This window comes from Aphelocoma coerulescens, chromosome 6 (genome assembly GCF_041296385.1).
Source record: "Aphelocoma coerulescens isolate FSJ_1873_10779 chromosome 6, UR_Acoe_1.0, whole genome shotgun sequence".
NCBI lineage: Eukaryota > Metazoa > Chordata > Aves > Passeriformes > Corvidae > Aphelocoma > Aphelocoma coerulescens.
This window is the reverse complement of record NC_091020.1, coordinates 7,829,911-7,847,101: the sequence shown is the minus strand read 5'-3', so window position 1 is coordinate 7,847,101 and position 17,191 is coordinate 7,829,911. Positions and strand designations below refer to the sequence as shown.

Genomic DNA, 17,191 nt, shown 5'->3' with positions numbered 1-17,191 from the left:
CAAAAGTATTCCAAGCATAAGTATTCAAAGTGAACAGCAAACAGATCAGCAAAGTGTTGCATGCAGGGTGGACATAGCACTGAGGATGAGAAAATAGAAGTATTGTCACTGGCTTAACATAAATCCTTTTTGAGTTCCAAGGAGGAGGTGGATGAGTGTATTTATAAACTATGAAGTAAAGATGGAGAGTTTCCCAGAATAGAAGCATTACTTATATTTTCATAGATCTGTTTGCTTTTGAAAGCCACATTCCTGAAGAAGACAATGAATGTCCACAATAAGTTTAATTTTGTGATTTATTATTTACTCCCTTGGTAAAGAGAAAGGAAGGTCAAGAATATAATATGTCCTGGTGCTAAGAACCTCCAGGGCTGCTTGCAGCATCCTGCAGGATTTTGTTCAGCTTTGCAGTAACAGACCCTTGGCTCAAAGAACACAAATTATGAAAATAACAACCACCACCAAGAACATTCAATTTATTACTCGAGGTTGTGGGCAGTGGCTGCTCCTTGGAGGAGTGGTACAATGTCAACAATGTCTTAGACTGCAAATGCAAACCTCACCTCAGGTGCCTCAAAAGGCAACATCTGTTTTATAGTAATGGTCAAGCTAGAAAAGGTAGGAAGTGATGAGCCTCATTGCACAGGTTCTGTTTATGGGAAGCATGAAAAAAAAATGGCACATTACATTGCCTACCTACAGAATATCAGGGGTTCATGTTCACTGTGCTGTACCTGAGCACACTGAAGAGAATATTCATTGAATCTTCTTCCTCACCCTCAGTAGTTGAAATGGATGAGGATGATCTAACCTAATCAATATTTTTGCTATCAGATGATTGGGATTTAAAACAGATTAAACTTTCTAGGGAGAAACTCCACAATCTCATAAAAATTCTTTTCCAAAAGTTCTCTCTCTTGCTTTGCTAAAGCAAAGTTTCTGCTCTGACTCAGGTTCCCCTACAGCAGTTTCCACAGTACATAATATTTTACACCAGCTAGGTTATTGGTTTTTTCTAAACCCATTCATATATACAACCATTTAATTCATATCTATTATTTTGCATTTCCAGGCAGCATGTGTGTCCGTTCTAACCAGTATTATATTTGCTGTATGTCATGCATCCTAATACATTTCACAGAATCTTTTTATTCATTGAAAGTCTAAAACTGCATGGAAAAACAACTGTACATGGATTTACTCTCAGAAGAACTGGCAGGTTTAGGTAAATTCTTTCACCTTCACTTTCTTTCGATTTTCTCCTTTGCCCATGGGACATGATATTTCCATGCTGAGTGAGTATTTCTTTCAGGATTTTAATGGAGCCTTTTAGTACATTTTATTTTAGTACATTTTATTTGCCCTCTTCCCAACTGATACCAAAACTGCAAATCCCTATTGGTGCACTGGGACGGTGGGGAAAAAACAGCTCTGAATGGCAACAAAAAACCCCATGTTTATCTAAAAAATAGTAGTTACAATGGCTTAAATTTAATTTTATTGGGCACTATCCAACTGCTTTTGCTTTACAGACAACAAAAAAAATCCTATTCTATATTGTATAATCACAGTTGAGTCTGTCAAGCAAAATTTACACGACTCTTGTATTTATAAGCTCATCTACTTTTAACAGCATCACCAATTATAATTATGTTAAGCATTTTCACAATGAGACAATCTAGTTGATTATTAATTCTAACAATCTAGTTGATTATTAATTCTAACCTTGCATCCTTCCTCTGAGTACTTCATACTCTGTAGGTCAAATTCAGCTCTCCAAAATACCGGAGCAGCACCCAAATCTCCTAAATCTTGTATGAGATTCAAATCCTCGCACAGAGAGACCCCCAGGCAGGCACCTGGGAGAAGCATGGGTAGAGCACTGACAAGTCCTGGGAGTGACAATGGCTAGAATAATTGATGTTCTGCAAACAAAAGTGTTCTCTCTTTTTGGAAAGTACTCTTTCCTTACCCTGTAAGACTTTTAAAAATGAATACCTTTGATTGGGTTTTGATCTGTTGTTGCTGGGCTGGTTTTTTTCTGAAGAACATATTGTCAGTGAGAAGAACCCGGCTTCCCTTGCTTTAATTTGACCATCTCTGAACTTCAAGAAACACATAATCACTGTGAAATAGGTTGACTAAGAACAGTTACAGAGTTTTTCATGTTCTGTTATTACAAGGAATAAATTATTTTATAGTCATATTAAGTAACAGTGCCCTCACTGTGAAAGGAAAACAATGTGCTAAAAAGATCAGGCAGTCTGTGTGTGATAGGTGAAGGAAATAACTTTCCAACATTTGAACTCTGATTTCCTAGAAATGCTCTTCTTGCAGGAGACAGGCTGTACCACTGATAAACCATATGGCCACAGATATTTGCTCCCCCTGCCATCTACAACCAGACAATTTTATAGGCTCAGCCCAGTCTCAGAAATGGAAGAAATGCACACATTCAAGACTAAGCACTCCTGGAAGTTAAATGCAAAGGACAAGTAGTGGCTGCTGCAGCTCCAGTGTAAAACCAAGCACACAAAGTTCAAGGAGGTTCATTTATTCTCCTAGCAAACGAAAGGGAGAAAACCTGCATGATGTATAAATTTGGGAATATTTCTCAAAGGGCAGGGCACTTCCATTTCCTGGGCACCAGGGCCTTCTGACAGAAAACTCTGCAAGGCTTGAACACTGGTGCAATTTTGGTGTATCCCAGGAAAGGGTTTAGTTCCAACCCTACTAGAAGTGTGTTAATTTACTACCAAATGGTCAGAAGTGGTCAGCAAATAATTCAGACTGATTCTTTTCAGTGGCACAATTACCATACTAGTGGGACACCTCAGGGTGATGACAAGTTCTAACAAACCCCATTTTTATTAGCACTTAAGGCCATCATCCTGATTCTAGTTCTGTGTAGATCCCAAACAAGACACTCAACATTATCCTACGAGTAGCCCATGAACTGACCAAAGTTCTACCTGTCTTCATGTGTCTGGTCTAATTTTAGCCTCTATTTTTGCCAAAATTGGAAATTAAAGCCACCTCTACCCAAGCCACTGGGTTGTCCCATAACATCTATTCCATCTCATCTACTCCATCCAGCTTAGTACTGACAGGAGACCACCACATGAATTAAAGTCAACTTCTAGTATCCGATGATCTGCAGCATGGTTCAGCAGGTGGACTTCATATGACAGCAAGTCCTATGGTACAAGTCTGTACTTATGTCTGTGATGTTCCTCAAGTAAAACAATAATACATACAAATTTCTTGTATAGAAAAAATAATAAGCAGATATAGTGTGTTCAGCCCTAAACGCATTACATGATTGCCTCTATCAAGATTTTAAATTTAAAAGTAATTTAAAACTTCCTGTAGTCAGGTTCAGAAGCTCACTCCTGCAGGCACATATTTGATGTAATTTCCTATCCAAAAGTTACAGAAATTACACCCTACTTTTCTATATTTACCCTTTTAAAAAACTAGCTTAGGCACCCCTCACAATTCTTTATGACCTCACTTTGGCAATTTTAATTCAGTTTTCACATATTCAAAAGTAAACTGGAAATTGCTGACTTTGCTCAGAGATAAGTTACTGTTCATCCCCTTAAAATCTGCATCCTGAAGCACCCTGTCATCTTACTGGGCTGTTCTGTCTTCATTCTCCATACATATGATGTACACTTTTCTAATTTTTGTTGACTGGGAGGCAAACAAAAGAATTGTGTTTGTTTTGCCTGATTCACTGAGGAAAAGCTGGTAACTAGAGATGGAGCATATATGGTACATCCTCTAGAAACTCTCTTCTCAGCCTGGTACAAATCCCTGGACTTCCATCCAAGGTGGAGCTCAAACAGCCAATAGTCCCATGTGACAGCTCAATGCATCAGAAGATTTCAGTAGTAATTTTAGAGACAGAATTAGGACCAGCTCTGTCTGCGCAAAATGGCAAGTTAGTAAAAATGCCACAAACCACAAAGCAGATGTTAGCAGGAATGAGGGCAGATTAAAACCCATTAAATAGATAAGCTTTAACTGAAGCACGAATTTGGACTGCTGAGTGGTAGAGCATGCTCTGAAACAGTGTGAGAGAAATGCTACATCATGCAACGTTTCCCCATGTGGCTGCAGAGGGGAAATGGGAGTAGAGAGGGCATTGGAAGCAGGGGTCATTACCAGCATGAATAAAAAGAAAATCTCCAATCAAAACAGCAAAAAGTAAGTAAGGGGAACAATTAGGAACCATCCTAACAATGACCTATGAAACCACCAGAACAAAATAACGCAGCAAACTACTGGGAAAGGAGGAAAACCCCACCCTGCCACAAAGGAAAGGAATCAGTGCAGATTTTGGATGAGCTGCAGAATGTCTCTGCCTATGCAGCACACAAATAAGACCTGTCTCTGCTTCAGATCCACACCAAGGTTAGCCCCAGTCCAGGCTCCATACCTGTATCCAAGAGCTATTAAGGTATTTACCTGGCTGGACTAAAGCATTCTCTTTTTTTAACTAAAACCCAGGACCGTTAGCATTTTTACAATCCTTCATCTTTACAATAATCTGACTTCTCCATACATTGTTCCTTAATTTTACAATGCCAGCTTCAACTTTGGAATTTTTTAGTAGAACACTTATCATCTGTGAGATAATTTTTTTTTTGGATACATAACTCAATCTTATTTCTTGCTGAAAATGCTGAGCAAGCAGCTCCTAAAATAAGTTCTTCTGAACCCACATTTTATTCTTATTCTTATTTATATGTTATATGAAACATCAATTGTGAAGGGATTACTGACCTACCTGCCTTCATTTGAACCATACATGGTGCACGATTTAGGTATTTGTGTATTCATGTCACTTGTCTGTGAGATGTATTAGTCATACTGTCTCTGACCTATTTTTCACGAGCAGTGACTCCTCTTCTATTGAGCATCACGACTCTGCCAGCCCTGTGACTACAAGCTATGAATTGACAAAAATAGTGCTGAGCCTTAGGGCTATTTATTTCCATATTGAGGGAAGAGGGAGAAATAACACACCACAGTTTGCCCAGCTGGGTAATAATACAGGATCATGAATGATTAAAATCCACATGCTGTAAAACTCACCTTCGCTATCTCTCTGCTGATGCATTAAATTAAAATCAATAATAGGAGAAATGAAGTGATATTGCTCTGACAAAAAGAATGACAAAAATAGAATTACATGATATGGCAGGTGATCTCACACAATACAGACATAGGAAGAGCATAAATTTACTTGGGAAAAAATAATAGATTAAAACTAAAAACAAAAGAATTGGGATTCTTAAAACCTGTCTGAAAAGGAAAATTCCCTCTCAGAAAACCAGAGGGTTACAGCCATTAATTTCCGTTCTTTTATCAGGTATCACCCCTTTTTACATTACACAGCGTTTGCAGGAGGAAATGGTGCTTTGCATTAGCTCTGCACTGTTTCCCAGAGGGCTGCAAGCCTGATTTTAAAGTGCAAGTCACAAGGCTTTTTTATAATTGCAAATGAGAACACATCATGGCACGCTCGCTTACCTCCACAACTGGCCCCATCAGCTTGCACGCTGCTCTGGGCTGGAGAAAGGGCTGTGTCCTTGGGTGCCGGCAGCTGGGGAGTTTCCTCCTGGGCTGGCAGAAACGCAGAGCACAGATCGGTTTCCAGGGCTTGCAGCTTCAACAAAGAATTCTGCAGACAAAAGCAGAACATTGGGCTGGGTAGAGAACAACAGGGATCAGCAATTGCTCTTCAACTCCTGGAGCCCATCGGCAGCGCCTGCAAAGGGGTGTTCCACTGCCAGCTCCAGGAGGACGTGGGGAGAACAAACGTGCACTATTCCACGAGTTTCTTGACTCCTGGTTATTTAAGTCCCAATTTACATGGATTATTCATGGCACGTGGGAAAGACGACTTTGTCAGCAAAAGACGATTTATTCTAGAAAGCCAAACTGAGATGGTGTCCCTCTTCTTGGGCTTGAAGCAATACATTAAGGAAGTATTTCATTCATTGGGCTGACATCACGATCTGATGACATTATGTCCCTCCCCATTTACCATTCATAAAAAATCAAATCTCCCTCTCCAGCCTGTGAGAGCAGTACACAGCAGTGAACAAAGAGTTACTGAGAACACGCTCACTCATGGGATTCTTGGGAGAGAGATCTTTTAATTGGCTGCTTTAGAGATACTTCGTTATGTAGACACGGCTTTTATGTAGGCTGCTGCCGGTTCTACAGGGCAGTGGATCAGTTGTGATCTGCTGCGAAGGTGAAATCAACACATCATTGTCACTGGCTGCAAAGGTGAAATCAACACATCATTGTCACTGGCTGCAGGCAAGTCAGTGACAGTGACACTTATCTATCACATCCCTTCCAGCCTCTGTGCCATGTGGTCCATCTCTGATTTGAATTTTTAATGCTGCATGCAGTACTGAGCTGCACGATCTGACACAAGCATCTCGCTGTGATATAAATGCTGTGAAAGCCCTAATCACCATCTGACTGGGCAAAATGAGTCACTCCCCACACCCCACGAATTCAGCTCCCCCATCTCAAGGGAAATACAGCTTAAAACATAAAACAAAACCACACAAGGCAGTCCTAATAACCACACAGCTCACACACACAGAATGTACTTATAACATTAAGTCATTCTAGTGGTACATATTTATGAAGGGCATTTTCTGAAGAAAATAATCTGCATTGTAAGAGAAAAACAATTCCTCAAATTTATGCCTTGAAAACTCCTTTCCCCACTCTGTCAAATACCTGAAACGAATATATTGATTAATTTAATGAAAAATAAATTCATTTATTGGCCTGATTTCCTTTGTGTAACGATATATTACCTATGTAATGAGTGGTTTAATACATCTTTGCATTATTTTTATTGTAAGGCATTCCTTTTATAAACCCCAGGATAACTTTAGGTTAAAAAAAAAAAAAAAAAAAAAAAAAAAGAAAAAGAAACTAGTTTGTCTGAGAACAGCAGGGAAGACTTTCTGCCTTTATCTTTTCATTCATTTTATAGAATTCAGGAAAATTAAAGAAACCTTCTCGCCCCTAAAATCTTTCAGGCAGCAGTGAATTTCCTTGTCAAGAGGAGGGTGGGAGGGTGCCGGCTTGCATCGTACACATGGCACTGTTTTGGGAAGGCCTCATTTCCCACTGTATCTCATCCCAGCTGAACCCAAACAAAGCTGCTGTGGAATTATCACAGACAGGCAGAATTCAGAATTTTACAGTCATCAATGTCATCTAGCAAACAATGAATATACTAGTTACAAATCAGTGAGGACTCTTGGTCCCAGCCTGGACCTTATCATGAGAACAGCTGATGAAAATTAGGGAGAACACAGATGACAAACCATAAGAATGTGCCAGTAAGGAAAACATAAGTGAATATCTGACAAAAGGACTTGACCTTCACGGACTGTTACTTCAAGCATTTGACAAGAAAAATCCCATTTCAAGAAAATACATTCACTTTGTATCACTATTCCTTATGATACATTAATATTTATGGGAAGTTCAGTGTAAAAGCATTCTGAGAGACTGCATTGTTAAGCATTATACTTCAGTAATGCTTATGCTGTAATTCACCAGCTGGTTTATATTCGGTTGCTCTGAATGATATTTTTCACCCATCTGGGGAAGGTGGGTGGATAGCAAATTTCCAGCCACTGCCAAAACATTAAAAAATCATATTATTATAATAATAATAGAAATACCTTATCTATTTTCATGAGTGTGCCCTTGACAGGGATTTAGTGTAGGGAGAAAAACACTAAGTAGATTTGATCATTTTGATGTCACCAGGGAGAAGATGAATCTGGAGGGTGCCACCAACTCCATCTTACTCCTAAACCACAGCTGAGTGTTATGGCACTGCCACATTGCACTATCCAGGAAAAGTCACCACAAATTTACAGGAAAACATGGCAGGAGACACAGCTTAGAGAAAAGGCCAAGCACAAAGGCCAGCACATCTGCACTGGGGCAGAACCAGCACACACTGCTCACAACTCTCCCATGGCCAGACCTGATCTCAACTGGGCCACCTCTGCTCGTGGCTGGTCAAAAGAAGTCGCTAAACAAGTTAGAATCCAGTGCAAGCAGCTGAAATACACAGAGGGAACAGTTAGGCTGTGGTGGGCACCATCATCAATTTGAGAAAGCTCCCCATGGAAATCCAGTGTAACTGAAGTAATTTAAGCTATGGCATTCTATATCAGCTAAGGAGCTCAGTTCAAATACTTCAGATTTGGTGCTCATTCCAGCTTCACTCTGGTGCCTAGCACGAGTGTTTCTGATGCAGTAATTCCTGATCCATGCTAATTCAAATGAAAGGACATATTAATATCTAAAATGGATGCATAAATTGCCTTGGGAAAATAACCATATTGTTTTCTCTTAAGAAGAGTACCCTGAAAGTGTGAAAAAGACACAATTATAATTGTCTTGAATGAAGGTTTCTTATCTCTTCTCATGTCCTCTTAGAGCAACTGACAATTCAAAGATCTTCAGCTAAACCAATTCTACTAGAGAAAAAGCACTGTACATTATTCCAAATAATGGTAAAATAAGGATATTCATAGGAAGCTGGAGGAAGATGGGAAGAGAAACAGTGTGGTCCTTCTCACCTATTTGTTATTTTTGATAATGCTTTAAGAAAACACAGTCACTGAAGTGTCACACCTTTGGCTGCTGGAGAAAGCAGAGTACAAAAGGACTGCCACTCCCAGAGGAAGCTCAACCTGTAATAAGAGACACCTTCTCCACAAACAGCTAAGCCTGGACTCCACTGACCATCGCTCCTTCAAACCAGTGATTATTGAAAATGAAGAGGGGAGGCCCCAGGGTAAGGAATTACTGAGATAACAGATAATCTCTTACATCTAGAGATGAATGCCACACACTGCTAAATCCCCCTGGGGAATGGGACACTGAAAGAACAAATTCTCCCAGTTCATCACCAAAATGCTGTGGCAATGAGAGGCAGTACCCTGACATGGCATGGGGCCATGCCCAGCAGGATCAACACTGTGGGATGTGTTGGTCAGCATGTTCAGGAGGCCACAGCCTGACAGAAGACAATGTGACAAATGAGAGACCCTGCCCTTAGAAGGAATTTATTTCCCTGATAAAGCATTGCTATTATCAGCATCCTTTGTTTCATCCTTGTGGACATCCAAAGGTTTGATAAATGTAAGAACTGAGGGAAAGGGAAAAGGCCCAGGTGTGCCCCAGCCATGAGCTCTGCCCAGTCTCGGGCAGGAGGCTGACAGCAGGGATGAGGAGCAAAGCCCAGGCTTGGTGCTTTCTGCATAAACTGATCTCACCCTGACCCACACACGGTGTTCCTGAATAAAAAGGATGCCTGTACCCTGCCCTTGGGCCTGCTCCTGCACCTCCCAGACAGGAAGGCAGCTATTCTATTATAGTTTATTGACGGATTTACTGGATTTATGAAATAGGCTGGGGCAAAGAAGGAGAATAATCCAAGTTTTCAGCATTTAATAGCCTTTGAAGTGATTCATATTGGATTCATATTGGAAAGAAACTGAGCAAATTTCACCCCCTTCAGTTTTCTCACTCTGAGGAAATTAATGCTTTTATATGTCACACTGGAACAGCTTTTTAATCTGAGAGTTCAGGTTAAAATAAGATAGGCACATTTTATGCAGACATAAATAAATCTCTGCAGTAGCCGTTAAGGCAATATTTGTGCCTTGAGGCATGTGACATTTTCAATTCAGAACTTCCTTTATGGGGAACAAACAAGCAACAATAAGATAGAACAAGATATGCCCTGGGTCTGCATAATGCCACGGGTGAGCAGTGAAGAGAGACACCATTTTCTCTACTCCAGAAAGAGGATTTATTTTCTTATGGCACTGGTCCATTTGGGTTTGCAGCAGACCTGAGACACAATACAATCTAAGATTTTGCTAAAGAAAGCATCAGGTTATAACCCTTGCTTATTCCTCATTGGTTATTAACAATTTATTTTAATTTCTGATCTAATCCTCGGGTTTAATATTTTATGCTGATTTATTTATCACAGTATTTTATCTTAGCCTTTAAGGAATCTTTTGCAAGGATTTTAAATGGAAGCTTTCAAGCAGAAACTTCTGTGAATATTTGAGAGGGGCTTCTCAAAAGAAACAATAACTTCATGATTTCTCCCAGGGCCTGAGGTGGCTCGGCAGAGGCTGAGTGTACTCCCCTGTATTGGTCACTGAATGTGCCCTGCCTGTCAGCATTGAGATCTGCTACAGTGAGCTGCACAACAGTGACACAAATGCAGAGGAAACCATTTATTTCAAGGAGAAGATTAGGTCTGAATTCCTTTAAAAGGACGCATTGTGGTCTTCCCCTAATGAAAGTCAGGCATCTATTAATAGACACAGATGCTCTCTGGCTCATTATGGAAACAAAGCTTTCTTTCCCAGGATTTGTCAGAAACGGGCTTCTCTTCACCCAGCTCTCTTCTCCCACTGCTTCTGTTGTTGTGTTGTCTTTGCCCACACTAAAAATCTCTACTGCTCCCTGTGTAAATCCGGTGTCCTCCACTGCCCTTGCAGTGTGAGTGGACTCTGTGCCGGGGTGCAGATTCCTCAGGTGTGGGGAGATGTTTTATAGGGTTTCCCACTTTGCATAACTGCAAAGCTTGGCTTTACCCCCTGCCCCTCCCGCGATACTGCCGACCTAGAGGACCTCGCCCAGGCTCATCCATTGTTCAGCCTAATCACACAAACAGCTTTGTTGTGCTTCCCTCACACTGTGCTCCTGGCACAATCCCTGGGAAAGCAGCTTGTTTCAAGTGTCTCAGGTATTATTTGGCTTCTCTTGCTTCCCCTCTTCAGTTCTCCCCTCCTTCCATCTTACCTGAGCACCTTTCAGCCTCCATTGCGCTGTTCATAGTTTATTTATGGAGGATGTAGCAACCTTGAGAACTCCTTATTTTTAAACAAAACATATTTAACGGATGAACCCTTTTGAGCTGTAATACGAGGAAAAAATCAAACGTTCTTGAAAGACGTTCTTTCACTCAGTCAATACTGACTGATTCTTTTCTGAGCACAAACAGAAAGCAGCCTAAAGCTGGCTTTAAAAAGTTTTAAAATATCTTGCTTCAAGATTTTAAACCATTCTAGCAGTCTCTTATCACATTTTTAAGCTTCTCTCCAAAAACATGACTACAATGATCCATTGAAAAGCTAACCTGGGATTATTAAGCAATTACATTATTCCAAGACCAAAAAATTATTTTAAAAATCTACTCAAAATTTATAACATCATATTTCAATTTTTGGTTAAGCTTACCTCATTTAAGCTGTTAAATTGATCAGTTGCTTCTTTTGGTGAAATGCTTGTGTTCTGATCTATTCTACAAAACAAAATTTAAAAAAATTAATTTGATTGCTTATCTGTGCTGCAAATATCTCAAACTTTTCATTGTGTGTGTATATAATTTATAAATTACAGAATAAGTTTGTTTTAGTAAAAAAATAGCATTTCTATTAAAGTAACATCTCTATTTTCTAGCCCATTCAAAACAACAATGATTTTACAGGAATCCTAAATAATACATTTAAACTGTTAATGAAGTCCTGGAAACTATGACATTAATATCTGGGCTCACTCTGTCATGTCAAAAAGTTCTACAGATGCATGATCAGTGTCTTGGTGAGCTAACAGGGTCAAAGCCAAGAAAAAGCTCAAACATATGCTTAAATCTAAGCAGAATGTGTCCCACATGCTTTAAATCAGGAACAAGAGTTTTCCCATATCACAGCCATATAGAACAAATCTTTTCATATTTCAATTTGATGGTATTTCAGGTTCCCAGTCTTCAGCTTTCTGCTTTTGCAAATTTCAGAAGGGCCCCAGGTGCCTGGAAGTCCTGCAAGAGAGATGTCCCCATTTTCTAGTGATTGTCACTTTGCTGCCATCAGAGATGTCCACACCCCTGGTTTTCTCTCAGTGTATTGCTGCTTCTCCACGTGGGAAGAGGAAAGGAAGGCCCTGCACGAGTAAGGGGCAAATCTCTTCCCTCTGACTGTGGCCACCAAGGAGCTGTGCCCCATCCAGGCAGATGTGGCCCACACAGCTCCCAGTGTCAGCATTACTTACCAATTCACTACACCAAGGAATGAAACTGAAGTCTAAAATCAGCTTTCCACAGATTAAGTGAGCAACCTCCATAGCCTCCCACCACTGCTCTGTGCTTCCCCAAAACGAGCTGAGGCTTTCCACACGTGATGTCAGAGCCTGACATGGGTGCACCACAAGCTGACTCTCGACTCACGGGAAGCAAGAAAACTGCACCTGTCTCAGAGAATGAGATTTCTCAGTGCTGAAAAGGTGGTGAAGTTTGCTGGCCCCTAGAGACTCACTCAGAGATGTGGTCAAACCCAGCACAAAACCCAGACTCCTCTGCACAAAATAATTCATATTTTGCCAGGCTCAGAGTCATCCCAGCAAAAACAAGTAGCTGTAAATGCCTCTAGAGACTTCAAAACCAGTACAGACAAATGCACAGGTGTTTTTTGTAGTTCCTCCTGGATTTATGAGACATTTAAAGACTGAAATGATGGCTATGCCACTTCTCTTAGCAAACCAGACACAGCTACACCAGGATGAACAAGCACTTGGCTCCAAATCTGATCCAAGATGTGCAATTCACATAGGAACAGAAATGAGTCATGAGAACAGCAAAAGGACTAATTTAATAGGAAAGAGTGAAGTATTTGTAGTTTGGTTTGATAGCATGTAAGGAGGCAGCTGCAAGGCTACAAACAGCTGAAGAACTAATTCACTAATGAAGAAAAAATATTTAGGGTGATTTATTGCATTGAACTGGAGCTAGACAGGAAGGAAAGGATGAAAACAACACTTGTCAGATTTGTACACTCCTGGTACTCATTTGGATGACATCTTCCAGGGTGCATAAAACAGCAAATAGCACCTCTCCTTAATAAAATAAAAACAAAACTAATTTTTTGAAAAGACAAAAAGAAACAGTAAATGCTAGCAACACTTTGTACAGGAACTGTACTAAGTTCTACATCTTTCAGAGCTGTATCACTCATGAGTCTTGCACTCTGGAGAGAAAGGTTTACAGCAGCCATGAAGTACCACCTCTCTCTTGTTCAGGTTGATGTTTTTGCTTGCTGTTTTAGGGATGTATTTAATCTTTCATTTTACTGTTCCTTTCACACTAAAAACACTGGAGTAAGATGCTCTTCTTTCTGCATTCATTGGATTCTGGAGATACTGAAATCATTAAGGTGAGTAATCGCTTTCATATTTCTGTGTGACAAGCATTTACATTTTCAGTCTCGTGTGCTGAGCTGATCTTACTCTATACAGAGAGTTTTGGGGTGTGCTTTTTCATTTTCACCAAGATTAATTGCTCTGCTAGGCAAATGCAGGTTTTCTGATTGTCACCAGGAAACACGGGGCTTACAAATTAATAACTATGGTTTGGATCCTACTCTTATTAAAAGTCAATCACAAAATATCCATTAACTTCAAAAGCAGCAGGAACAAGCCCTAGTTTTCCATCTGTGCCGAGTACATTAAAATTATTTCAGGCCTTAGCTGAAATTTTGAATAATTGCAGGCACCCTTATCTTGTATAATTTACATCCTGTAAAATAATGAAAATTAAATTCTCTCTGTGGCTACTACTCAAATATATGTCTCTCACCCTCCTTTATAGACTCTGGCTTTGGCAGAATTATCCTTTTCTCCATGACAGAGATGGCAAAGATGCAATAAGCAATGTGCACATTTGAGGCTTGTGGACATAACAAAAAAACCCCATTTAAATACTAATTATCATAACAGAGCTCCTACCAGACTTCAAGGGGGAGATCAATTTGCATGAGCACTGTGCTGTTTAAAAAACAGACCGGGACGTGAATTTTTTAATTATGCATAACACCACTTTTAAAGTTGTATAAAATGCAAATAAAACCACATCATTTTAAGAGCTAGGAAAAATGTTTGAAGATAACATAAGCAAATTCACATCCCATTTCCTCTGTGAAGCCCAGAAAGGAGCACTGCATTCTGCAATTTGCAAATGTCACTCCAGTCCAGCTCTGATCACACTAACCCCAACCCCACGAAATTTTTGTGTTCATGCACCACAATGCCACGAGTGCTCCTGCCCATCAACCTCACACTGTTCTGTGGGATGAAACTGCTTTTCCAGATTCACCTTCAGTCTATCCTGGCCCAATACTCCTCCCATGTGTCCAGTCCAGGAGTCAGTTCCACCCTTTCCACCATGAGGGTGACCTAGAAGGTCTCAGTTCCCTGCCAGGGGACTGATTCAGCCTGTCCAGAGTTACACCACATGAGTTCACAGAAAGGCAGAACCCACAACCAGCACATCTCAGCACCAGGAAAACAGAAGGCTCCTTTCTGAGGCCTTCCCAAATGGCAAAAAGCATTATGAACTACAAACACCTCAATACAAGGCTGCAGGTGGATGCTTCAAAAGCACATCTATGACTCCTCAGAAAGCAATACAGAACTGCAATGGGCTTTGGGGTGAACATAAAGTCCACACCTGCAAGGAATGAAAAATCCACCTTGAAGGGCCCAGGGGTACTCCCTGGGCAGTCCCTGAATGCTGGAATAGGAAGTCAGACAGAGAGCCAGTGTAGCAGTGTCCATCCCATCAGTCCCAGCCCTTATGGAACCCAGCCAGCACTTGTTATTCTTACTATGAGCCGCTCTCGTACTCAGCAGGCACAGTCCTTACTGGGGCTGCAGCAAGAGCTGCTCTTTTCTTGCTCCTCTATCCTCTCCCCATCCCCCCTTTTGCTTTTTTTTCTTTAATTGCATTTCAGCCCAAAAGCTTGCTCAGAGACTTTTCCACGCCTTGATACAAGTAACACTGGAACCATAAATACCAGTATTTTAATGCCAACATTTCTGAAGAAATTGCTCTTAGGAACCAGTCAATCATTTCCCAGCTTTCTCCCTGCTCACCTGGCTGCCTGTGCAGGTGAGGAAATGCAGCCTCTCAACCCACGTGGGTCTGCATGGGGACATCAGCACTTCTGCTGCTTCCCTGCTGCCTCCCACTCATTCCTGAGTTGTAGCTGTTCAGCAGAAAGCCTGGAAACCACCAGAGTTCCCACCTGAACTGTGGTCTCAAAAGATACTTGACTTGCAAACTTAAATACTGAAAGCCTTGCTAGAGCTTGGCCTCCCCTCAGGGAGGCACAGAAACCTCGGGAGACTCTGGCTGACCCCAAGATCCAGGGCAGCCCAGAGCTACCAGCATTTCCACTTCTCCTACAGAACAATCATAGGTCTGATAATTGCCACTCTACAGCCTCTGCCAAAAATAGAATTACAGAATCACAGAATAGGAATCAACCCTGGGACCAGATAAGTCCTGTTAAATGAAACCACTTCATTCCCAATTTATTTGGGGAATGGTGAAGATGGGGAACTTGCAGGAATTTTTCTTTGGCAGAAAACTTCACCCCATAGTGTAGTTCTGAATTCCACACTGACTTGAAATGCAGCCTTCGCTGAAGCATTGACCTTCCCACTGCCCAGGAGTGCCTTGTCTCAGCCTCCTCTCTCTGTAGCAGGCATCTGAGGAAAGCACCAGGCTCTGCTCAGGTAACTGCACACAGCCTGCAGCCCACTCCAGTTTTGCTGATTGCCTTTCAGAAGGGAATTGGCAGGAGCAGCTGTTTGTAATCATGTGTATTGTTCCATACCAGCTTTTCTAGTCTCTTTAAAAAAAAAATGCAATTCCTTTATTTGTTCCCAGGACCTGCACATAACTTTTATCTACCAAAGGTGCAGATTATACTGCACTCCCATCCAAACCCAGCTACACACAATGACCAGAGTGGTATTCAGTGTAATCACTGGCAATAGTATTAGAAATTCATGTTCTGGAAATGAAATGAAAATGTTTCCTTCCATGCAGATGACGTTTCATCTACTAAATTGATGCTGATACATGATAAACACCTCTTGAGATTGAAATCCTTGCTTCACAAGGCAGGTACAGCTCAGCCAAAAACAAGACACTATTCCCTCATTCTTCTGGCTGCAAATCTCCTCACCAAGTCTACTCTTCCATTTTCCTCAAATCCCACAAAATCTTTCCTTTATTATTGCAGTGGTTACCACAAAATCAAAATACCCCCTCAAAGAAACAATCCACACTTCTAAGTCATATTTTTGTGGATTGTTGCTCTTACATGGCCTGTTCTGTTCTCTGTCACACATCTGTTTATGAGCATCCCTTGTTAGAGTACCCTAAACTTAGATTTCTCTGCTTAACAGGGACTGTACTGAAAGGTTTTTCGTATTTCAGCAGTCTTTAATCCATATTTAGACAAGTTAAAATGATCTGGTTTTTAGCTGCCTCACACTCACCAGAACAGATTTCTTAAAAAACCTCTGTAGAGTTTGGAGGTATTGAGACCTTTAGACCCAATGAGACAAATGGCAGAGGTTGTAGCCCCCTGTAGAAGCTAAGTTAAAGCAGAAGTACCAACAGGCTGCACTACAAACAATCAACCTTGATCCTTCATCTGAGACAGAAATAAATCCTTCTTCTCCTGTCCTCTGCCTACACATCTGATATACAGAGAGAGCCTGCCCAGGGGCACCCCTGCAGCAGTGTCCCCCTCTCCTCCTCTCCTTTGGCCCTGCCAAAGCCACCTGAGAGCACAGGCAGGGGGCAGCTGGTGGTGACCCTTAGGAGGAGTTACCAGACACAGCAACCCTCAGACTGAAACTGGGAACTTCAGCACGGGTACTTCGAAGTGCCCTGCCACAGCTGGGTGGTGGGAGTGTCCTTTCAAGGACAGTTAAGACAACTGAAATAAATAAAGAGTGCATTGTGTACGTGAGGCCAGAGACCACGCCTTATTGCTTGTTTACTCTATGTTTAAAGTTCCTTATTTAACAGATTTCGCCCTTGTGGATAGCAGGCTTTCTAAGGAGCTACCGTGGTGTCAAACAAGAATAAACAGCATAGTAAACAATAGTTTAATACTGGGCAAACTGCAAAGGCCAAACTGCTGAAGTGGACAGGGGAGCTCTGCTGTGGTTGCTGTTTTACTCATGCACACCCCACTCTGGTTCTTAGTGTTTAAGTCCGTGTGCTTTTATCACGTTCCTTTCAAAA

The 17,191-nt window shown here is 41.1% G+C and overlaps 1 protein-coding gene across 1 annotated transcript in view; it reads right to left on the bottom strand.

Moving 5' to 3' along the window:
* Positions 1 to 17,191, bottom strand: part of FAM13C (family with sequence similarity 13 member C) — a 117,276-nt gene that overhangs the window by 16,752 nt on the left and 83,333 nt on the right. Inside the window, exons 13-15 of the mRNA XM_069020359.1 lie at positions 11,335 to 11,398; positions 5,542 to 5,692; positions 5,104 to 5,169 (exon numbers count right to left, since the gene is read on the bottom strand). Coding sequence (XP_068876460.1) covers positions 5,104 to 5,169; positions 5,542 to 5,692; positions 11,335 to 11,398 — 281 coding nt within the window. The remainder of the gene's footprint in view (positions 1 to 5,103; positions 5,170 to 5,541; positions 5,693 to 11,334; positions 11,399 to 17,191) is intronic.